The following is a 25,257-nucleotide window of genomic DNA, read 5'->3' as shown; positions in this document are numbered from 1 at the left end:
TGAGCAGCGCTGTATCCCAAACACACACGTGTAAACCAACACAGAAGAAGAGCTTCCGGAAGCATGTGTTTGTGACCATGTGAGTGCCAGCAGAGAGCACTAAATAAACTCAAACAATCCTCAATTATTTCAGAAAAACGACTAATTAAAACCGCCATCATGTCGTCCTTCTTCATAAAGAAAAAGCTCGTCTCTTCAGCAACAAATAAAGGAGATTTAAAACGAAAGGTACGTTGCAATTGCGCTAAATCAAACTTGAGGTACATTTGTAACGTTCATGATGTTATTTGATGCATATCTCTTTGATATTGTGAAGCAATAACGTCTATATGTTCATATTATTCGGCATGTCAAGAGTAATACAGACGACGGCAAAGGGAGATCCAAAAAGTTCAGTAAACGAATGAATGAAGAAATCTCGAGTGACTCAGAAAATGAAAGGTAACGTTATCTGAATTTACTGCAGTTTGCATGGTGGATGGTGCCTTTATGTTAATAAAGTGATAGTTTATACAAAAAAAATTAAATTAATTTACTCTTCACTTGATCCAAACCTGTTTGAGTTTGTTTTTCCTGTTGAACCCAGAAGTAGATATTTTCAAGAATGCTAGAAACCTGTAACCATTAACTTCCATAGTATTTGTTTATGCTACTATGAAAGTCAATGGTTACAGGTTTTCAGCTTTCTATAAAATATATTCTTTAGTGTTCAAAACAATTAAAGTGAAGTTGGCTTTATATTTTTGAACAATGATGCGGTACATATATTGTTAATACGCTACTTTATACATTGTCTGAAATCATATGTATCATAAATCATATGCTTTCATTATTTAGAATTCGCAAAGAATACTTTTCTGGAATTGTATTATTAAAGAGAGTGCAAATTTAAAACCAACTTTACCTCAATTTTAATAGAATAAAGAAACGTATAAACATTTGTAACCACTTGAGGATGAGTACATTTTATTTTTAGGTGAACTTTCCCTTTAACAACAGTACTTTTTTTTCCTCTAGTGCTGATCCAGGCAGAAAACAACAAGAGAATGAAGAAGACGAGATCGAGGAGACGCCGCAGGAGAAGAAACTTCGCCTGGCCAAACTCTACCTGGAGCAGCTGAGAGAGGAAGGTCTGGAGATCAATTTATTATTCATTTTTTCCTGATTTTATTGATTAATTTATTGCAAGATTGTTTTTGATTGTAATGTAAAACCTTTGAGTTTCTTTCTCTTGTTGATCACGAAAGAATATATTCTGAAGAAACCTGTGACCATTGACATCTATATTAGGCAGAACAAATACAGTGGAAGTCGATGGTGGCAGCTTGCCTCATTATTCAAAATGTCTTTGTGTTTTACTGAAGAACGGTTTGAAATGAGTAAAAGCTAAGTAAATTATGACAGAATTAACATTTTTGGTGAACTACCTTTTAAATGGACCTTAAAAAAGGTGTTATCCTGTAAATAAATTGTAAATCAACCTCCAAACCAGACTAATGGCTTTTTTATTTATTTATTTATTTTATTTAATTTTTTTACCTCTGTTGTCTTTAACTAACCAGTGCATTCTGTTCTGTCATCCACAGAGGACAAGAAAGCAGAGGAAGAGTCGTTTGAAGCAGATCTCATTGCTGGAAGACTGCAGGAGGATGTGGTACGCTCATTACTTCATCTCAAATTATATTTTATGATGTGTAATATCACACTTTTTTACATTTCAGAAGATGTTTAGCATGTAAACCTTTTTAAAATGTTGCCTCATGTATTTTGTGTAGTAGCTACTTATTTCTTTAGTTGATCAACAGCACAATATGTAAGATTTTTCATCAAAATATCCCAAAAATTTTACATTTATTTATTTAGATATTGTATTTACTGTAACTGATGTATTGTTCATGCTGCTGTAGTTCAACAAAGTTTCTATATGATTTTTGATGCCTCGTTTACACTGAGTGCTACGGTACGGGTCACCGTTATCAGGCTTGTCTCTCCACTGCCAAATGATAGCAAGGGTACCCTTTTAATAGGTGTGGTGTACGACAAAAAGTTGCAGTCGACGTCATTTTCGCTTGAAGTTCACATATCGTATGAGACGCACTTTTTACTTAAATACTTTATATACATAAATACATATGTGTAAATAAATGTTATTACTAACCTTTCTGTAAACAGAATTTGATTATACCTGCAGAGCAATGATGCAATATAGCCTACTGTAACCTGCAATTTACATAAAATAAAAACCAATTATCAACATAGACTTACCAATTACAAATAAAAAAATACCTAAATCTTACATTTAGGCCTTATTTGGGTTCATAAATGATATGAAACATATACAGTCAGTACAAACCTCTCGTCTTTATTTTTTACCAGCACATGTAACGTTAACAGCTTCAATGACAGAATTACTTAAAGTAATTCTGTCATTCTGAGGTCTAAAAGGCGATCATAATATATAAACATGGCAGTCTGTTCATCTTTTAGCTTGCTAAAAAGAATAAAATGCTGCTTTGTTTTTTCTTATTTTTTCATGCTTAGCTTGAGCATTTGTGTTTCTGAAAGGATGTCAGAAGCTCTTTAAGTCACGTGCACGTTAGTACCTTCAGCTCAAGTTCGTTATTTCAAATATAGACAAGCTCTACAGAAAGTGAAATCACTAGCGCTTTTAAATGGCCTGTAAACAACAACAGGACACAAGGCAGATCCTGCTCTTCTTGGCTTTGTGGCTGTTCATTAAGATGACGACAAGGTTTGTTTAAGCTCAGGTGTAGTGTTTTGGCTGTGTGTTTAAAAATGCCATTTCCTTTGTTTTCATTCTCCTGACTTGTGCACGCGCTAGTGATGTTTCTCTGTTTACCAATAGCGTTCAGCTGTGTGTCTAGCTGTGCCTTTTGGTACCTTTTTGTTGTGCTAGGGACCCTTTGGAAAGGGTATTTAAAAAGTGGTACAGTATCATACCACTCAGTGGAAACAGGCCAGGGGATAGTTAACCCAAAAAATTTAATTCTGTCATTATTTACACACCATTTACTTTCTTCTATTTAACACAAATAAGGTATTTTGAAGAAAGCTGAAAACCTGTAACCTTTGACTTCCATATTAAGAAATAAAATATTATGGGTCAATAAAATCATTATTGGATATATCATGTTATAATTTTCCCTGTTCTCTTTTTATCACTTGTTTCAGCTGGAGCAGAAAGGCAAACTGCAAAGACTGATCGCCAAAGAAGTGAGTGGTGATTGCATGAGTTGCTCGGTTAGCATGTACTGAAATTATATTCACTATTTGCTTTTTCTGACGTCACTCTGTGGTCTCTTCTAGCTCGTAGCTCCAGATCCAGCAGAGATCAGGTTATTGAGAGGACACAAACTGCCCATCACATGCCTCGTCATCACGCCAGATGAGAAACACATCTTCTCTGCCAGTAAAGACTGTTCCATCATCAAATGTGAGTCTGATTGGTTGGTTTTAACTCGCATTTGAGTGTGAGTTATGGAGTGAAAATGATGAATGGGATTTTCAGGGGATGTGGAGAGCGGTAAGAAGGTGCTGAAGATCGCAGGAGGACGGAAGGGAACTGAAGATTGTCACACTGCTCACGTCCTGTGCATGGCCATTTCATCTGATGGAAAATACCTGGTGAGAAATTGACTTTTTTATTTATTAATTTAGTTTTACTTGGTTCTTAATTTCACCAAACTTTATTTCGAATGGCTGGATATTTGTCGAGATGTACTGATGTACTTGGGCATCCTGTTGTGAAAGATTATATATATATATTTTTTTAACATTACTAGTGAATACAGGTAAAATATTTTGGTGCATAAAAAATATTTATTAAACGGATATATTTTGCAAAATAAAATTTTAGTCACCAAACATCTTAAGAAATAGAAAGATAATATTTAAACCTAAAGATAATATTTCAAAAATTACAACCTACAAACTTTCAACAAAATTAAAATATTTATTTATTTATTTATTTATTTTTCTACAAAAAATGTTTTTGAATATTTTTCCCTAAAATATAAATTTGGGTGTTTTTATTTTTGGACTGTTATTGTAAGGTGTTTATATATAAAAAAATATATATATATATATATATATATATATATATATATATATATATATATATATATATATATATATATATATATATATATATATATATATTTATATTATGTTTTTAAAGGGGTGATCCACAGTCTATTTTTAAGGCATGGTTGTTTATAAGATGCAAAGCAATGTGTGCTCATGCTTCATTTGCAGAAAATTATATTATTTTTTCACTTATCTTACTTTGCTTATATACATATATTAGCTAACATAAAAACGACTGTCATTTCCTAGTTCCTCTGAAAGACCCGCCCTCAAGAGGCTCTTATTGGTCAGCTACCATAATGTGCTGTGATTCACGGATTGGCTCCACGTCACGCCCTTACAAGAGTACGCTTTTGCGCTTTGTAAACACTGTCAGTCAGAGTAGCTGTTAGCAGCTCTAGCTGCCTTAATCAGACAGAAAATTGAGGAGCACACAGATGACCCTCTCGCCTGCTATTTAAAATAAAATCTGACAAGTGTCTTTTCAGATATATTCGAATAGCTATATATTTTTTGTAATTCTCTGGAACAAAATTAAATTGTAATCACTTCTCTCTTGTGTCGTGTCCTTTGTAAGCCCAATTACAAAAACGAAACGACCTCTGTGGAAATGGCAGCTTTTGGACAGCATTTTAGCTTTCTCTGCTATAACATTACAGCACCTCTGGCCACGCCCCTTCGCTGTGCACTGTGTGCACGCGAGGTGAATGCACGTCTCCGAATTCCCTAATTCGTAGTAGGCTTTGCTAGGTTAACTTTGTTAAAGCCAATGTCTACATTTGCATTAAACTTTGAGCGTGATACATTCAGACATGTTGTTTACGTTCACACAGCTACATTACACATCTACTAAAGTTTAAAATATGATATCGTAGTGGACCACCCAAATATATATACATTTGTATATTCGTTCCAGATTTGAAGTTTGGTGTTATGTCTGATAAGTACAAGGATTTTGGACTTCATTGGAATTCATTTTTAAATGGAGTATCAAACATACAGTATTTTTATATATGCAAAATGTATACTGCAGGTCATTAATACAATGTACTGATAAGAAAATAGATTCATTGCAAGAAAAAAGAGAAAGGTCTAACTGCTTTTTCATTATTCACTATTTAATCACAGTATATGAGTAGGTTATTTGCAAAAACATAATATTGTAATTATAATGTTTTTTGTTGTGCATTGAAGAATTGCAAAAAAAAACATGATTTATGGAAATTACTAAGACTGAAGCTTTTTAATAGTTTTCAAAAATTATATTTTACATAAACATTGAAGCATTGAAAAAAATGTTAAAGACGAGGATCATTTGTTTTTGCCAATGAGCTTCATATATTCTTACAGATGAGAGTATGTGTTTTGTCTTTTACTGACTTTCAAACATTAAACCATACAGCTATTGATTCTTAACAGGATGTCCGCGGGGTCTTAAGTCTCAAAATCTAAATTTTAGGCCTTAAAGTTACATTTACTGAAATATTGTGTTGTAGGTCTTGTAAATCTTTTTTTTAAACAGGTCTTAATTTTCCTTTGTTCATTTATTGCTACCCAATCTGACCATAACACCCATACAATCACCAACAATCCATGTCAATAGAACTTTAAAATTTTATTTAAAAAGGTAATTTTTAACTCTATTTACCATAATGTTATTATTTTCCTTACAATACAATTTGTTTAAAAGTGCTCCATGTATTTACTGCTGAGGACACCAACTTGGACAGATTGCTGTGCATAGATTTAATTTATTATAATTTTTAAAAATTTTAAAACATGTTTTTTTTTTAAGAAAGGTTATGTTGGAAAAAGGTGGATATACAACTAGAGTTTGCTTGTTTTTACACAATATTTAAATTTATTTTTTTATTATTACATTTATATTGTTTTATTAAATTATAATAATTATTTGAAAGGGTTTTCCATCTGAAATTTCAAAAATTCCTTGGCGTTTAACCCTTTAAGAGCCAAAAGTTTCATTCGTAATGTTCTTAAAAATGTCTTAAATTTAACTTACAGAATCCTGTTTATACTCTTAATACTTTTATTTTGAAATTCATCTTTTTTTGGACTACAAGATTTTAAATCTTTCACTTTACAAATTGCTTTTTTGTGTTTTCAAATGCTCAAGTGACTTAAACTCTTACCATTTACAGAGATGGAGATATTTGGATCATATTCTGCAAGCGCTTCTCATAAGCTGCTCAAGTCAAAAGATTATAGAGAAACATTCAGTGCATCAGATAGCATGTTGATATACACTTACAGTGCAGTTTAAGATTTAATCAGCACAGACGTTCCTTCCTACATAAACTTTACTAGTGTTCATTTTAAGCCTAGGAGAGGTAGTGAGTGGGTTTGCTATTTGAGAGATTTCACTGATATTTACTGATCGTTTTCTATATTTTATAGGCTAGCGGGGATATGAATAAACACATCATGATCTGGGATCCAGAGACATGTAAACATCTGTTCAAGTTTACAGGACACAGAGGTGCCATATCGGTGAGTACAAAAAATATGAATATGTGTTTTCTGACCAGTTGTTTTGAATGAATCACCATATCTTTCTTAATATCTTCCTTATATTTCAGCCTGCACGTATTTGATTGAATATGTTTCTCATGGTCTTAAAACCTTTCTCCGCAGGGTTTGGCTTTTAGACGAGGGACTCATACTCTCTACAGCGCATCACATGACCGCTCCATTAAAGTGTGGAGTGTGGATGAAAACGCCTATGTAGAAACTTTGTAAGTGCACATGGTGATGTGTAGATCTGGGTATCAATTCACATGTCCTGAATTCATTTCAGTTCACAAGCTCTCGATTAGATTTATAGAATACAAATTTAACAGAAAAGCTGTGTGATGTCATCATTGTTAATATTATATCAGGTGAATGGATGCATTAAAACAGAATCCAGCAATATATTTTTTAGATTTAAATTAGTGGCGGGCCATTATTGGTGTTAACGTGCTGCGTTAACGCAAGACACTTATTGCGCGATTAAAAAAAAAAAAAAAAAAAATCGCCGTTAATCTATTCTCAAAGGTGGGTTGGGAGCTGGGTCTATTCTACGCAAGGTATGATGACTTTCACCTTGATATTTTAGCGTGGATGTATATCTGACCGGTGAACAGTGCCCTTCTGAATCAAATCAGCAGGATGCTCTTCTGGATCTTTCACTTACTTCGAAGACACTACTGACTGCATTTACGTGGACATCTGTAGTCTAGTTAATTGCCTTAATAGACAATAATATAATTAAGGTGTTTATGTGCTTTCATGTAAGAGTTTTCTGTAATTTTGGGTGACTTTAACTGCAGTTCGGCAGTTTCACTTTAACTCATGAACATTTCATTCATGCCCCCATGACAAACTAGGGTATTAGACGCAAATAAGGAGTAAGGACTGGTGAGAGAGTTATGGAATTTAATTATGCACGCCAAATGGAAAGAGAAAAAAAACTTCCGCATTTCACAAAGTGTGTGTGTGCGGTTCTTCACTGACAGCTGCGTGTGTGGATTGTGTGTTGAAATATGGCAAAGTCCTACATAAAGGTAATAGTTTGATTGTGTTGTTTACTTCAATAATGCCACTAATATATGCATACTCCACGTTTCCATTTCTGTTTAGTTCAGTTATGACTTTAGTCGGATTAAGGTAATCAAAAATCGCTGTTTTGAGCTTATGTAGGCCTACAGTTCAAAATTTACAAAAGTTAGTAAAAACAAGTACATCTTATTGAACATAATGTATTTTCATCACCAGTTATCATAGTAGAACAGTTCCTCAAGCAGTTTGTGATGCATTTTGGAAACCGGAGATGAGCCACTGGTCTAATGCACCACCTGGCATGAAAAACCTGTTCTCAAAGACTTATATTTAGTCATTATTTGGGTAACACACATATTCTGAATGCCTTTGGCAGAGTTCAAATGAGCCATTTTAATCTAGATTAATTCCAAGATTACAGAGAGAAAAAATGAACACACTTTTAACCCTTTGACGCGTACGATAACACAGATGTGATCAGTAAATTGATTTGAATAGGCTAAACCTTTTATTTTCAATTTTCTAATGTTTATGTATTCTATCATTTGAAGCTAATTTCCTCTCCATATTTGTAACTGTTGTTGGGAGCGTTTTCTGTATTTTTATATCCCAATGTTGCCAGGTATAGTTTAATCACTTGCTTTTCTGACACAAATAGCCTACTCTAACGTGCAGTAAGCAGATCTAATTTCTAATTTAAATATGTAAATCCAATTCATATATCTAAAATACAACCTGTTGTTTAGATTTCAAAGATATACAAATAAGTCATATATACATCATATATTTCAAAAGTAATCAAAAACTGTTTATATATGATTATGATGACATATAGCTTATATTTATGAGGTCTAAGAAACATTTCCAGGTTTTGATAAATGAGCTACTTTATGATAATACTTTACATGTAAGTACAGCAGTTTTTTTTATTAAACTTTTTTAGAACAGTGGCAATTTTTTATTAACTTTTAGAAGCATATTTTAATTTAAACGTTGACGTTTTATTTATTTTTATCTGTAAGCACAGTTCAGTGTTAATGTTCAAACTGTTTATAATGTTTAAAGTGGCTGACAATAATAAATATTCATAATAATAATAATTAATCTGCCACGTTTTTGAAATGTGCTGTAGCTGCTTAATTAGGCCTACTATGTTACTGTATTTCAATACTGGTCATTATGGTGGTACTTGGACAGACAATTTTGTTCTGAGGTGGTACTTAGTGAAAAAAGTTTGAGAACCACTGATTTAAAACATAATTAATGATATAGCATTTTTCTAAGCAAATTATGTCATAAGTGGTATTGTTAATCACAATACTCAACGACCATATCGCATATTTTCAGTATTGTGCAGCCCGATTATATAGAGCAAATTCATTCAACTTATGTTAATAAAACATGAAAGATATTCAGCCAAAAGCACTGAGTAAACATGGATAATGTTTCTGTATTGCTTTAATTTGAGATGTGACTGACTCTTTACAGTAAGGAAAAATTGCATTGTGATTATTCAATTACTGTACATGAATACTGTTAGACTCCCCAGAAGACTGTCAAATAGAGCTATTCAAACTTGGAACACTGGATTCATGTTGCAGTATTTATCGCAATACTTACAAATTATGTAATATGAACTGTGATCAAAGTAAAATAAGCCAGAAAAAGGAATGTGAATATAGCTCTTGCAGACTGAATTCATATTACAGGGTGTCCGCGGGGTCCTAAAAAGATTTAAAAGTTGATAAATCAATTATGAGAAAATTAAGGCCCTTAAAAAAATGTAAAAGTCTTAATTGCGTTTTTACGAAGTCTTAAATTTTGTTCAAGCGTTGTCCAAAGTGTTTGACTACAAAAAAGCATAAACATATATTTATTTTCTCCTAATATTAACAACGGCGTGCTTGATCCACGTGATTAATCCGGGCCTGGGCACATCCAGCCAACCTCTTCATCCTGGTGATGTCACGTAATTTGCGACATATGCAGGAAGGTGATATGATGCTCTCCACATGTAGTGAACCCATAGAGTGAAACAGACGGCAAAATGGGAAAATGTAAGTCTGCACACTCCTAGTTGGGAAAGTGTAATTTATTACTCGTAATATAGTGGCAATGAGGTCTTAAAATATTCTGAGAAGCTCTTTAAAAAGTTTTAAAAAGGTATTGAAATAACCTTTAGGATTCCTGCATATATTATGTTTACAGATTGTGTTTACAGAACCTATAGTAAAATATGTCGCTTAATGTTATATAACTGTGCTATTGTTTCATTGAGCTCCATTGCGCGCACACACACAATTCTGTTAAAATAAAATACTTGGAAAAATCATTCACAGCTTTTGAGAATTTATATAGATTATTGTAGAATTTATGTAGATAATTATTTATTAGTTAAAAAAAGCTCTTGTTTTAGTTAGTTATTGGACAATTGTAGTGTCTCTGTTCATTCACAGGGTTGATTAGTGTGTTTACTGGTTTGTGTGTGTGTTCAGGTTTGGTCATCAGGATGCTATTACCGGTCTGGACTGTTTGAGCAGAGAGAGGTGTGTGACCACTGGAGGACGAGACCGGACAGTCAGAGTCTGGAAGATAGCAGAGGAGTCACAGCTCGTCTTTCATGGCCATGAGTGAGTTTGTAGTCAAGTAAACTGCTCATCCTCAGATTTGACTTAAAAAAAAAAACACCAAAGGATTAATTCTGTTGTTATTTTTATCTTCCTGCGTGTGTGTGTTGTGTCTGTCTGAAGAGGCTCCATTGACTGTGTTCAGCTTATTAATGAAGAACACATGGTCACCGGTGGAGATGATGGGTGAGACTTGATTTCACTTCAGCTTTTTCTGAAGGCTAGAGTTTCTGTTAGGGCATGCGTAAATTAATAATAAACATCATTATATTATGCTGCTTTATCTGTTGATCTTATTGCATTTTGCCAATTACCAGTTCATACCTATTACAAAAACTGTTTGTGCTTTAAAAAAAGCCTATAAATAAAAATATTATATGAAAAACGCAAACTTGATTGAGCATTAAAAGCCAAAAAAATCCCATAGAATTTTGTATATTTTTTATGACTTTTGTCGACTCTTTCACTTTGTAGAAAGGTGCAGGGGTTCAACTGACGAAAAAAAAACAATTGTAAAGACCATTGCTATACAGTGGTACCTCGTTATTCGCGGGAGTTACATTCTAAAAATAACCCACGATAGACGAAATCCGCACAGTAGTCAGCTTTATATATTTATTTTTACAATTATTATAGATGGTTTAAAACTGTAAAACCACTCACTATACTCTTTACACACTTTTCTCAGAGAGGCATTAACATTTTTACACTTTTCTCTTTTGTTTAAACACTCAGTTCAAACTTTAATAGAAATGTAAGTCCAGTATTAGAGAATGAAACCAAAGATCAAAACCTGTTATCAGGCGCAAACATTCATCGCTGTCAGCAAAAGATGAATCAAACAGCTTTTGTGCGGATAATATTGGCATCCAGTGTATTATTCTTTCTTCCAGCAGTCACTGATCCACAAAGCGAAAGCAGACTCCGGACACCAGATGTGCCGCACACATGACAGTTGGAAGTAACACACACCGAGCGCGCACATTCACATGTTATTTAAAATGAAATTGTTCAGGTGGTACTCTGTGGTGCAGCAGAAATATGAACAGTGTCCTGAGTTGTAGATGGGCACCGCAGACAGCCACTGACTTGCGGCACCGGTGTGCGTACCCTAATAGAAACCTATGTTTTCATGGTGCTGCGTGGCATGGCGCATCCTGTGTGCGACCCCCTTTGCGATGGTCTTGCCAGTTTTTTAACTTGGACAGTTAAAACCCTTTTTGCATCCTTGTTGAAACGCACACTGCTAGCAAGCGAATATTTATGTTAATTTGCAAGTTTAATGCATTCTGTACTGTACAGGAGACATGGAAGAGATTGATTGACAATGGTCTACAGCCAATCAGGACGCAGAACACAATGCGCTATTAAATAAAAGGCATGTGAAGTTGCACAAAAAAAATCAGCTAAACTGCGAGACCGGGAAAGGTGAACCGCGTTATAACGAGGGACCACTGTAATGGAAAATCTATAGAAGAGAACTTTTAATACTTAAACTGACTACATATAATGAGTTTACGACATTATTAAACTAAATTAATTTAAAACCGATGAGTTAAATAATTCTTTGTATTTTTTAGTCATTGACCGTCATTTTCATCTTTATCAGCCTGAATCTGCTATGATAAGTGATAAAGTTTCACTTGCTTTGTTTTCACGCAGCGCTGTGTCCATCTGGACGGTGAATAAGAAGAAGCCGCTGAGCTCAGTGAAGCAGGCTCATGGTGTGCATGGCGCTGCAGGTCTGGAGCAGCCCTATTGGGTGTCATCAGTGGCGGCGCTGCACAACTCCGACACAGTGGCATCAGGTGCCTCAGGTGCACATACACACAAACATCAACCGCACTTAAAGGGCACATATTATGACAATCTGACTCTATCATGTTCACATGATATAATTGAGTCCCTGGTAGGGTCAAAAGTATTGTTTCATTAACAATTGGTGCTGAATTTTTAAAAGCGTCAGTTTCCTGCTAACATTCGTGCACCGTTGAGTGTGTTTTTCAACACTGCTGATTGGCTGCTGTGTTCACTGATATGACTGGGATTAGTCTTAAAGGACATCTCTTTACCACTAGCGATTGCGGATTGCTCATATATCAGCTCATTGACAGATCAGCTGATGGACACTGGAGTGTTTCAAATGTGCGTCAAAGTATCTGTGTTTAGACTTGGTAACTCTTAAAATTTCATAAGGAATAAAAGAAATTGCAATAAGAAATAAAAATTGAATGTTTGATGTTATGTCAACTGAAATTAGAGAGCATTTGATTAGTCAAGATTTGATGAGAAGCTAAAGGTGGATGTAACAAACTACAAGCTTTTGATGTATAGATCTTCTAAATGCTAATTTTGTCACAGTTTTGTACCACATTAGCTTAAAGATATCATTAAGACTAACATACTGATACTAACATCTAAATAATGCTATTTTAATTTCACGAGACCTTGTTTGGCTATGAGAGATTAGCTTTTGTTGTTTCTCTAAGATGGTGCAAAGACTTCACCCTCTTTCTGAAAGAAGCTGCCTATTTGAATTTAAAGGAACATGCACTAAAATCAGTTTTTGCTCACACCCAAATAGGGGCAAATTTTACTAGCTATTATTAAGGATATTGGTGATATTTTAAGATGAAACTTTGCAGGTATATTCTGGAATTATTTTATCATATGTCCCCTTTAAAACTGCCGCCAACTCTCGATTTATTTATTTATTTTCATATACATAAACACACACAATTATCTTCAAGTACGACATTACCATCATAATCTGTCCTCGTTCAACTTTGACCTTATTCACAAAGCGCCACTGCTCTCCAAACACCTGATAACCATCAACATCATTGTGCTTCGTCCTCAGGCTCCCATAATTCCTCAGTGCAGCTGTGGAAGTGTGGACAGGGATTCAGAGGCCTGGAGCTGCTCTTCAGTGTACCCGTGGTGAGCCAAACAGCTTGGACTCAGTCAGTCTGCTATTAAATCATGTCCCATTGTGTGTTTTGAAAAAGCTGTTAACTTATTCTAAAAAGGATCAATTACGTATCAGTTCTTCACAGTTTTTCACAACTACACACTGTCTACAGAGATTATGAGCCTGTCAGGGGTGTGTGTTACAGTAAGTGTGACCTGTAGTTTAATGAATGATGATCAAATCGTGTTCTTTCTTTTTCTTTTAAGAATGGGTTTGTGAACAGTTTGAAGTTCTCGAACTCTGGGAAGTTTCTTGTGGCTGGAGTCGGACAAGAGCACAGGTGATTTATTTATTTTAACTTATTTTTTTTTTTTTTGTATTTTTAATTTATGTATTTATAATTAATTTGACACATAATTTTGCATTTATTTGTAATTGCTGATTCAGGTTGTTTTAAAATCGTATTTCTGAGGTCTTAAAAATGCAATCGAACCCACCACCTAAAGAGGATTTTGTGTCAGTTTTGAAATTACTTAAATTTCTTTATCAATCATCGCACTGAACAATATTGGCAGAACAAAAGTCCATTTATAGTCTTTGATGGAACCCAATAAATTACATTCAGGGATTTTGTTTACGTGATTAAAGTTCGCTGGGATTCTGCTTATGTAAACAGTTTGCGGGCATTTTGCTCTATAATAGCTCAAAACAGCTGCTTCAACTTGTACATTAATAAATGAAGAACTGAAAATGCTCCAATCAACCAGCCAAGGACCAGAATCTGGTGATTATTATTATCATTTTTTTGCTTGACTGGTGAGCAGCGTGCAGTGTTGTCATAAAGACTTCAGCAGACACTCACAGCCGCATACAGTATATGGTCATTGGTGCTGAACTTTTTCCACAGTGTGTAAATTTCACTGTTATTAATACGATCAGATAAATGCCGTAAAATGTCATTTAAGCCAGAAACATTTTTTTTTTCAACTGTTTTAAAAAATGTTTCATGCTTGATTTAAAGAAATTCTGGTAGACATCAGTCTTAATTGTTTAAAAAAAAAAAAAAAAAAAAAAACATCAGTCAAAGTTGCGGTTGAAGCTGCAAATTTTTTACAAAAAATTTTTGGCAAATTCTATGCTATAAATTGCTCTTAAATGTCATTCTGTGTGGTATTAAAAAAAAGTCTTAATTATATCTCTTAGAAACCTGCAGTTACCCTGATATAGTTACGGAGATATTCTGTACTTTATTATTAAGACACTTTATTCTACTAAGGGCCAAATGAGTAGACATGGCAATGCCTGTTCAACATAGGCCCAATGTTACAGGCAGTGAAATCTGTCGCATACTTGTATAATTACAGTGTAACTTGTAATTATACAAGTGCACTTTATTATTATCTGGTAGCTTCCTCTTTTTATTTTTTAAGGCCCAAATTGAACCACTTAAAAATTTGGTTCAAATTTTGATGTGTAGCTGTTCATTTCAACACTGTCCATAGGTTTTAATCAATGTCAAAAAGTAACAATTGCATAACAAAGGCCCATTTTGACATCTTGATTAATCCCTCTGCTTTACTTAAATGGATATTATCTGCAATATGTTATTCATTTTAGAGAGATATTTTATTTACGCCACTACAATTGCAGCTCTAAGTCGTGCTGGTATAAATTATTTTTTTTAAGGTATTAAAAAAGTAGTAAAAGGTATTAAATTCAACTTAAGTTCTGTATTTACCCTGTAAATGATCTACTACTATTACTACTACTAATACTACTACTAATAATAATAATAATCATGCAATATTATTTCTTTAAACTTTTATTTATTTTAACTTTACCATTTTAACAAGATATTTAACTGTTAATCATTGCATCTGTATATAATATTTATCTGGCACCGATGCATTATTTTAAGCAGTAACATTATACTACCACTAGATGACACTAATATGAAGGGAATGGATGTTTTGCTAATGTTCATGTGCTCAGGGTATGCTTTTTTTATTGTCTTTTTTCAGATTGGGACGATGGTGGAGAATAAAGGAAGCTAAAAATGGACTGTATATAATTCCTCTTAAAAGACAGGCTAAAGAGCAAGAGGTTGTCCAGTAAAACTTAAGATTGGTATCAGAGAACTTTTTATTTGTTTTCTTTACATGACGTAAAAGAGATGCTTAAATGTATATCAAGTTTATCTTGTTTTATTACTCTTTATGTTTGACATGAAAGCACAAATGTGTTTGAATGTGCTTTCCTCATGTCTTTAGCTCATATAAAAGTATGGATTAGTAATCCGTCAGCCAAATGAAGACTTCAGGTGTTTTTTTTTTTAATAAAAAGAATTTATTTACATATATTACAAGTATAACACTTCACCAAAGATCACATTAAAACATCTGTAGTATTACCTACTTGTTCTGAAACTGACCACTAAGCGTTTAATGCAAGTTCAAAAAAGGGAAATACAGAATATAGTTAGTTTTTTCCATCTTGCAATGACACCTAAACTAATCCATGAGGACCAAACGTCAGACTTTTTATTTTTTTACCACGACACTTAAAAAGGGACGATAATTTCCAACTGAAATTGGACTATTTTACCACCAAACTAAAACGAGAAATAGGTTACAGTTTCCCATTTACTCAGAATACAGCATCTAAAGTCACATACCCTGGGGTACATACAAAAAAAATTGTAGTATATTTTGTGCAAGTCTCATTGGTGGTCAAGATCCAATAATCACGAGACTGATACATTCGCTTTTCATGCCTTTCCCCAATGACGACTCATTGAAGTCCAACAAAACACAGTTATTATGACTGGAAACTCAAAGGCTACTGTTAACATTACTTAAGACTAACATCTTTTGTAGTGTACATAAATCAAGGGCACATATTGCCAAGGCTAGCTTTCTCCGTTAAAGTGGCTTTAAATCTACTAGCACATTGGCACATGAATTTATAATCACATTTACAATGATTTTTGTTCTTTCAGAGCTCTTGATCATAAACAATAGATTAACCGTGTAACTCAAAAGACAAAAGCATGCTTGGTCCGGATGGAAGATGAGACCATCATTTGGGACACCATCATGAGCAATGCGTAGGTGACCGCTTGTTTTGATTTTTTTTTTACATTTGTTTTCAGGAGATGACTTGGAGTATCAAATAAGTGTACGAAATTGCGTCCTGGTTGTGATGATGGGATATAAAATTGGCCCACAATTCATCTTCACAATGATGATGTCGTTGAGTCCACCACTTCTCGGCCATTACACACTGTTGGCACTATAGTAGAGGCTGAAGCTGTGGAAAATCGATCAGATGTCAATAGATGATGATTAATAATGATTAGTTTAGTTGAAGGAGTCGATGTGGCTACCTTGTGAGTAGGTGGAGCTCGGCGCAGTGACCGCCGAGGAGAATCGGTTGTCTTTGGCCCTCAGACTGGTCACGTTTTTCTGTGGCTGGAAAAGGATGATGTGAATCTTGGGAGCAAAGAGGCAGCCGAGCACCACAGAGCCGCTTAGACTGACCGAGATGCACATGGTGGTGGTCTGCACCTGTACAGCGGTAAATAAGTTTCAGAACATGTATTAAAAATATATCTTGCTTGTTCTAAAATGACAGTTTTGAGTCACATTAGCTGGGTTTCCCTCCTATCCAGTTTGCAAAGTAATACATGTGAATTAGGTGCATTTGCATCAAGTTATGACGCGGTCACACTGGAGATTGAGCATGCGAAGTTCTGTCGTATGAAGGGGTGGGATTAAACAAGCGAACAATTGGTCCATATTTTAAATTTCAGGTTATGTTTTGATCTTTGATTGGTCTTTTGCAGTCACGTGATGTGATTTTGCAGGTCAGTTTGCCAAGCTTGAGCTTTGCAGCTCAGCAAACTGCTGAACTTGAGCTTGTGTTTTCCGGTCTGCCACATTCAGGTGCACATGAATGGAAAGTCTATGGGGCGAAAACTGCAGTGTGACCGCGACTTTAGAGTGGCTGACTAGAATTGGTAACCTAGCAACCAACAATAAACAAGGCTACAATGGAGACAGCTGATTGGTCATGTGGGTCTAATGTTTGCTATGTAAGAGTTTGTTCCAGAAATGCACTTTTATCTCTCTTTATTAAGTCCAAAACACCTCAAGCAAGTGTAAAACTTTATTCTAAATTTGGCATTTACTTCAAAATACGCATTATTAGAGGGTGATGGAAACCCAGCTATTGAGAGGTGAGCGATATTGAGAGTCTCCATTGGGAAATATGAAGTTGGAAAACTGGGAAAAAAAGCTTTCATGATTATCTTGCAGGGATAGTTACCCCAAAAATGAGAATTGGATCACTATCTATGCACCTTCAAGTGGTTCTATACCTTTATGAATTATGAAACCCATAAGATGAAATTTGAAAAAAAAAAATGCTAGAAACCTCTAACCATTGATTTCCACAGTAGGAAAATCAAATATTATAGAAGTCAATTAGTACAGGTTATTGATATATTTCAAAATCACTACTACTGTGTTCAACCGTTTTGTGTCCAAAAACCTGTTTGAGTAAATGACAGCATTTTAAGTTTTAGGTGAACTATTCCTTTAAGGCATGCTGGAATGACTTTCCTACAGAGTTTAGCACCTGACCCAATCAAACCCATCTATTCAAGGTCTTCAGACTCTCTAAAAACTTCCAGGCAAGCGTACTGAAGATAAAACTTGCAGGACTGTGGCCCTTCAGGACAAAGATTGGGCATTCCTGATTTAGCTCCAACCCTAATTAAACCCACCTTATCCTGGAAACTCAAACCCTTGCTAGTCTTTCTGATTGAAAAGCACCCTAGCAGGATGTCATTTTGCATGCTTCACCCTCCGAAGGTTGCATGTGATTGCCACATCTGTCAACCTTTGTCAAGGATGTCATTTCAGTAAAGAAATCATTATTAAATTCACTGTTGCACCTCCTACATTGTAAATTACGGTAATTTCTTATTTTCTTTAGAATTTAAACTCAATGGAAATCAAAATGTATAATGTTTATTTTGCTAGCGCACATTGTTATTCTTTAGGTGAACAATAAATCTGTGCAAGTTATTCCACAATCCTTTAATCAAAATCTGATCATTTGCTTAAGCATTTGGAGTGGCATTTCTTATCTATGTCAGTTTGACGCTTCAGCCACAATCTTCTTAACCAGACCCCTTTTACTATTAGTTTGCTATAAGGGGAATGAGGCCCAAAAAAATCCCTACCCCCCACTCTATTCTAATAAAATATACTAAATAAAGTTGTGATATACTAAAATTTAACATCAGAGTGAACCAGAAGTTGTTGAAACTTTACGTATGTTGATGTACTTCCAACTGAAATACTATTGAGTAGTGGCAGGGCTTTTGTTTGCGCATTATTCCCAAATAGCAAACTAGCGCTAAGAGGGCCATGGTTAATACCATTGGGGCAGAAGCCTTCAACTGACCTCAACAGAGAAGATCCACCACTCCAAACATGGAAATAATTGGTCCGACTTTGAAGATTACAAAACAATTTTTAGTGGATTGATTATTGTCTTAAATAATAACAATGTGAGCTAGCAAAAATGAACATTCAAACAATAATGGCTACTAAAATGATTTCATCACAATGATGTAGCCTAGAAAAGCATCCTTTAAACGTCATAGTCTTTTACATAATAGACAGCAGGTAGGTCTCTAGGAGATCTCTGGACATCTAGTTTATTCAGACAGAGAACCTCCCAAGCCAAAAAACACTTTATTTCACAGGTGGTGAAACATAAATCTTTTAAATCAGTTTCCTGACAGTTAACCTTCAGATATAGTCCCATCTCTCCTTCCAAAGGTTAACTGGCTGATGCTACACAGCCCTCCAGCACTGATATTGACAGCACCTAACTGATCTGGGTATAATTCTCTGTGGATAGTGTGATGGAGTTGTAAAATGTGTGTGGTACAGGGATTGCCGCTCTCAGCCAGGGGCCATTCTTGATGACCGTGTTTACCATGTCACTAACGGAGCTCTGACATCTCTCGCCTCACAGCGATGAGTCTCCTGATAACATGAGACAGGCAGCCCTCATCCCTCAGATAGTGTTTCTGTATCGACTAGACATTCACATCACTGTGCTGCATGTTTGAGGCACTGAATTTGTCTGGGTGAAAGAGCCACAGGCCAGCTCTAAATGTAACCTCTTGTTTGGTGTTATTTAATCATTATTATGACTTAGAAAAAGACAAAGTAAGTTTATCATGTCTGTCAATTACCTAGATTTTATGAATCATTATTTACTGCCATTTTAATTGGCATTACAACTGTCACCTTAAACATGACATTTTGTCACCAGGGATAGTTCACCCAAAATGAACATTTTACTCAGTCAAGTAGTTGCAAATCTTAATGGGTTTCTTTCTTCTGTAGGAGATTTTTTTTTTCTTTATTTTGAGGATTTCTTTTGGGTGTTTTGAGGAAAGCTGAAAACCGATAGCCACTGACTTACATTGTAGGAAAAACAAATACTATGGAAGTCAATGACTACAGGTTTCCAACTTACTACATGTGTGACATAATTTATTAGAAATAGATCAATGATTTCCACCCCGGCTCTCAAATAGCTCCAGTACGGCACAATATTTCCCTAATTCACAGTCTCAGAATTCTGCTCTTAGAGGTCTACTGTCCTGCAGAGTGGCATCTAATCATAATCAAACCAGTTAATCAAGGTCTTCTACTTTTAAATTACAGGCAGATATATTTGATTAGGGTTGGTACTAAACTCTGCGGGACCCTGAACTTCTAGGAGCAGAATTGAAGAACCCTGCCATAATGTCTTCTCACAACCCCAGGTGTCTGATCTTGGAGGGTCTTTGTATAAGGCTTAGCTTACAACCCAATTAAACACACCTCAACTGTTTTGGAGGTTAGAAAAAAATTCTGACCTTTCTAGAGTCAGATTGGAGAATCAATAGCCTGCCTAATCAATACACCGGATTTAACTTCATGGGCAATGACCAGGGTTGCCCAAACTCTTCCCTTGAGGGCTGGTGTCATGCATAGTTTATCTCAGGTATGGGCAAACTTGTTTCTCAAGGGCCAGTGTCCTTACAGAGTTTAGCTCCAACACTAATCAAACACACCTGAACGAACTAATCAGTGTCTTCAAGATCACTAGAAAGCTACAGGCAGGTGTGTTTGATTCAAGATGTAGCAAAACTGCAGGACACCAGCCCTCCATGATTGAGTTTGCCCATCCCTGGTTTAGCTACTACTTTCAACACAGCTGCCTGGAAGTTTCTAGAATACCTAGACAGAGCCTGATTAGCTGGTTTAGGTGCGTCTAATTGGGATTGGAACTAAACTCTGTAGGACATTGGCCCTCCAGGACAGTTTGGCCACCTCTGGTATAGACTCTAGATAAGCACTTAAGGACCAGGGTTGTGAACCACTGAAATAGATTATATCACCACAACAGTTTGAATTGCACCTTCAAACTTGTTCTCATCTCAAATCTCTCCTACTTACTCTGTAGTCACTGGCAGTGACATAGAAGATGGGCTGGAATGCCAGCCAGATTATGCAGGTGGTGTACATGGTGAAACCGATAAACTTGGCCTCGTTGAAGTTCTCTGGACACTTCCTGGTCTTGAAGGCATAGAATGTGCAGAGGATGATGAGGATGCAGTTGTAGCTGAGCGACACCAGCATGCTCGAGTCCAGACTGTTGCATTTCAGAGTCACCACATCTCTCCGATCTGGACCCACTTCTTTCCTGACCCCCGGTGCCTCTACAAGCAGCCAGACGAGAGCAACCAGCAGCTGGGCGGAGATCAGTGCAGCGCAAATCGCTACCTGAGAGGCAGGGCTTATGAAGCGTGGTCGTTGGGCACTGTCCCTTGCCCCACCAAAGATCCGAGCAATCCTGTTGGTCTTTGTCAGCAAAGCAGAGTAGCAAACAGCAAAGGAGGTGCCAAGGCCCAGGCGACGCAGGGCACACACAAACGCAGAAGGTTTGGCTATGTAAATGAAGGTCATGGCATAGCACAGGAGCACACCAAATAACAGGATGTAGGACAGTTCTCTTCCACTAGCTTTCACCACCGGCGTGTCATTGCTCCGTAAGAAAAGCCCAGCAACTGCAAGTGTACAAAGCATCCCCAGGCAGGCAATGGTAACAGGTCCCACAGCCCATGCATCCGACCAGTGGATGTACTCCTCTGGAAGCTCATAGCAGCCTGTCAAATTAGCAAGGGGCCATTGTCCGAATCCACAATCCACACAGGTGAATTCATTGAGGAGAAATTGGTGGGGTTGGCATGGGATGCAAATCCAGCAACATACGTCTCCAGGTTGCATGCTTTTAGCTTCATTGGGTTGGCATGGGTCACTGCACTGGGATGTAGGAGCTACTCCACCAGCCCAAGGCACCAGACTGGTATTGAGCACTAAGCCCTGTGCCCAATAGCCGACCTTCCGGTAGACATACTTGTTATCCTCTTGGCGGTAGTGAAAGATGTTATAGCGGCCCAAACTGTCTCCTAATGAGGTAAACCGTACCACATTCTCAGTGTCGGCAGGCCTGAAAGGAGCTGAAAAATGTTTGGAAACATTATTATCCACAGAGTACATGCAATTTAAATTTTTTTTTTAAATTATTGTGCAATTAGTCTCAGTTTATTAATTCATGTTATTGACGTAATGGAAGCTAATTTTTGGGCCCGTTTACACTGAGTGATACAGTACGGTGCGGTACGGTACGGTACGGGTCACCTTTATCAGGCTTGCGTTTCCACTGCTAAAAGAGTACCAGTAGCCTTTGGTGGGTGTGGTGTACGTCAAAGTTTCAGTCGACGTCATTCTCGGTCGAGAAAATGTCTAGGTAAAGCTGTACGGGTAGTTCACATATCATATGAGAAGCACTTCTCATAAAACAAATGCTTTATACACATCAATACTTGTGTATCCATGTTTATTACTAACTTTTCAATGAACATGATTTGATTATAACTGCAGATCAATGAAAGTAGTGCGAAATAGCCTGCTGTAACATCTGCAATTAAATAAAATAAATAAATGCAACATATATGAACACATACAGACCCTTACAGTCTCCGATATGTTACCAATTACAAAAAAACTACACCCAGTATAGATTTAGCCCTTACTTAGCTTCAAAACAACATGCCCAGTCAGTGCAAACCTCTCATCTGTATCTTTAATTTTCGCCAGCACATGTAACCTCTGTTAGAAAGTCATTCCGAGTTCATAATAGTCCAAAAGGTGATGATAATAGTTAAACATGGCAGTTTGTTCATGTTTTAGGTTGCTGAAAGAATCATTTGCTCCGTTTTTTTTTCGCGTTTGTTCGTTTCCTACAGGATCGGATGTCAAAAGCACTTCAGTAATCATGCGAACGTTATTATCATCAGCTCAAGAAGTTTATTTTAAATATACACACGTGAGCGCAAGCGAGAAAGTTAAACTGCTCGAGCTTTAGATGGCCTTGTAAAAAAACTACGGGGTACAGGGCAGATTCTGCTCTTCTTGGCTTTGTGGCTGTTCATCAAGATGATGACGAGGTTTGTTTGAGCTTGGGTCAACCATGACTCGTTATTTTATATATATATATATATATATATATATATATATATATATATATATATATATAATTTATTATTATTATGGTGTAATGTCTCGCCTGTGTATTTAAAGCATGGTGCTTCTTTTGTTTTCCTTCTGTAAATCAATAGTGTTCTGTTGCGTGTCTAGCTCCACCTTTGGGTACCCTTTTGTTGTGCTAGGTATCCTATGCAAAGGGTACCCAAAAAGTGGTAGTTTGCTTTTAGGTACCTTTTGACGGTGGAAACGGCCATAAAAGCATACTGTACCACTCAATGGAAACGGGCAATTTCAAATATATTTGACAACAATAAAGCTGAAAGATTTATCTTTTAAAAAGTCATACAGTAAATCAGTATACCATCCAAGCTCTGACTGAGACCAGTTGCAGCTGTCTGATCATTTGAAAAATAAAGTTTAATTTCTATAAATGTAATAACATCTGAAGCTTTCATTGGGAAGAATTTCATTGAGTGGCAAAAATCAATTTTCCATCTCTAAATCTAATATTAGATATATAAATAAAGAGCTTCTACATTCATTTGGTAAGGAGGACATGCTGTATTGCAAGAGCCTGAACTGAACAAATCTTGAAAGCTTTAACTGTGTTGCTTATTTTACTTACCATCAAACTTAGTCTTGAGGATAAACTCCCGGTAGAACCTTTTCCCATTGCCTGGCTTCATGGCATCACACACTTTTGTGGTATTGGGGCACACAGCTTGCCGCATGTTGTGTAGGGCATAGGCCATAGCATAGACTGCATTCACCACAAACATGATCTTTGATTCTGGCTTAAACAAGTCATTTCTCAGGCTTTTACTGGCACAACCGTGGTCCTGTAGATGACAACCAAAGTTATGCTCCCAGTATTCCCTAAACCATGGGTTCCTTGTGTTTAACTCTGGCGTAAGCTTGGTGAAATAGTCCTCAAACTCCCTGATAGAGTATGATGCAAGCTCAATGGTGAAAGCCCCATTTGCTGCCTTCTCGCTGTCATGGACCACACTCTCCTGCGCTCCCCAGCCATCGCTGGCCACCCAAATGAAGGTAGCATTCATCCTGGCTGCGGCAGCAAGAAGTTCCCTTGCATCTTCACTTCTGGTGAAGAGGATCACTACTTTGGCGTTGGCTTTCTGTTGAAGTGATCGAATAACTGTTTCGTAATTTCCTTGGTTCACCGAGCGGCTGACTTTTACTGAAGTTGCTATGCAGATTTGCCGTACTCTGGCTTCTTGTTGAAACGCATCGATACCGGTTTCACCATAGTCACCCTCTGAGGCTACAGTGGAAACGTAGGTCCAGTTGAAGTACCGCAGGATCTCAGCAATGGCTTTAGCCTGATAGAAGTCTGGGGGCACCGTTCGGGCAAAATAATCATAGCGGGATTTGTCGCTGAGCTTGGCACTAGTAGAAGCATAGCTTATCTGCGGGATCTGGAAGAGTCTAAGAAGGTTTGCCACCTGCAAAAAAATAAATAATAATAATTAGTTGCATGTAAACCTTTTAGTTTATTGCTCTTTTATTTGCAATGTGAAGATTGTTGCTTATTGGTAAGAGAGTCAGATATGCAGCTCATAAATCATGGGTTTGATTCTCTGTATTGGCATGAGTTGTAGGTGTGAGAAGTGAAAGAACAATGCCCTCTTGGCTTTCATTTCACATCACATTTACACTTTTAGAATAGACTTCCTTGGGTTTTCACAGGATGTTGTGAGGTTGTTTAGCTTAAGTAGTTGCTTCTTTGAAGGAATTATAAACATTTCTCCTTTATTTAATCTACTATTGATGAAACAGTAGAATGTGTTAATCTTTTTTTAATTTCTGTGTACTGTCTTATTTCTGTGGGTGGCAACAGTGGAATGCTAATTACCCCAGACAAATGACACTGGGTTCCATAAATATGGGGTAATCTATAATGAGCCTAATTTGCATAGAATGAGTTTTCCTAAGAGAAGAATGTAAGTGACTTAGAATGCAGTTACACAGGATTGCAAGCAGTAACAGTATAAGATTGAGGTTTTTGACCTAAAATACATAGGATAGCACTTTAGTTTACAGTCCTGCTTTGCATGTGCATACTATGTATCGTCATTGCATAAACTAAACCTATCAATGCACCTAACTTTGAGTTCATACAAAAATTAAAAGTCATTTTCTTTCTTCTCCTGTTAAACACAAAGGATGATATTTGAAAGAGCCCCTATTGAGTTTTTGAAAATGAGCTTCCATGAAGTGTGTAATGAAGTGAATGAAAACATCCAGCTGAGGTTTAAGTTCAAAAGTGCACTGTTTAAAACTATAATATTTTAAACGAAATAGTCGACTCAGAGTTCAGTAAATGAATCGTGTTGGGTTTGGAACTTTTCCTTGAATGAGTCGACGTCGATACATTATAACACCAAATTTGTAGTACCGGAATGGGAAAAAT

The 25,257-nt window shown here is 36.2% G+C and overlaps 2 protein-coding genes across 3 annotated transcripts in view; one reads left to right on the top strand and one right to left on the bottom strand.

Moving 5' to 3' along the window:
* The first annotated feature begins 51 nt into the window (after nucleotides 1–51).
* Nucleotides 52–15,511, top strand: rrp9 (ribosomal RNA processing 9, U3 small nucleolar RNA binding protein). 2 transcript variants are annotated; one of them, XM_056468299.1, is made up of 15 exons: nucleotides 52–228; nucleotides 356–441; nucleotides 1,018–1,130; nucleotides 1,587–1,654; nucleotides 3,193–3,234; nucleotides 3,328–3,454; nucleotides 3,530–3,645; nucleotides 6,523–6,615; nucleotides 6,760–6,860; nucleotides 10,161–10,295; nucleotides 10,416–10,478; nucleotides 11,955–12,100; nucleotides 13,153–13,232; nucleotides 13,470–13,543; nucleotides 15,225–15,511. In XM_056468299.1, the coding sequence occupies exons 1-15, from the start codon at nucleotides 160–162 to the stop codon at nucleotides 15,316–15,318; spliced, it is 1,407 nt and encodes a 468-aa protein (XP_056324274.1). In that variant the 5' UTR covers nucleotides 52–159; the 3' UTR covers nucleotides 15,319–15,511. The 2 variants fall into 2 exon arrangements, with proteins under 2 accessions (XP_056324274.1, XP_056324273.1); XM_056468298.1 differs by having other exon boundaries at nucleotides 11,955–12,109.
* Nucleotides 15,432–25,257, bottom strand: part of grm2b (glutamate receptor, metabotropic 2b) — a 60,137-nt gene continuing 50,311 nt past the window's right edge. The window contains exons 5-8 of the mRNA XM_056468297.1: nucleotides 23,452–24,289; nucleotides 20,733–21,796; nucleotides 16,589–16,769; nucleotides 15,432–16,512 (exon numbers count right to left, since the gene is read on the bottom strand). Of these exons, the coding sequence (XP_056324272.1) occupies nucleotides 16,439–16,512; nucleotides 16,589–16,769; nucleotides 20,733–21,796; nucleotides 23,452–24,289 (2,157 nt within the window). The 3' untranslated portion in view covers nucleotides 15,432–16,438. The remainder of the gene's footprint in view (nucleotides 16,513–16,588; nucleotides 16,770–20,732; nucleotides 21,797–23,451; nucleotides 24,290–25,257) is intronic.

The sequence above is a fragment of the Danio aesculapii genome, chromosome 11 (genome assembly GCF_903798145.1).
Source record: "Danio aesculapii chromosome 11, fDanAes4.1, whole genome shotgun sequence".
Classification (NCBI taxonomy): Eukaryota; Metazoa; Chordata; class Actinopteri; order Cypriniformes; family Danionidae; genus Danio; species Danio aesculapii.
The sequence above is the reverse complement of the archived record's forward strand: the minus strand, read 5'-3'. Positions and strand labels throughout refer to the sequence as shown.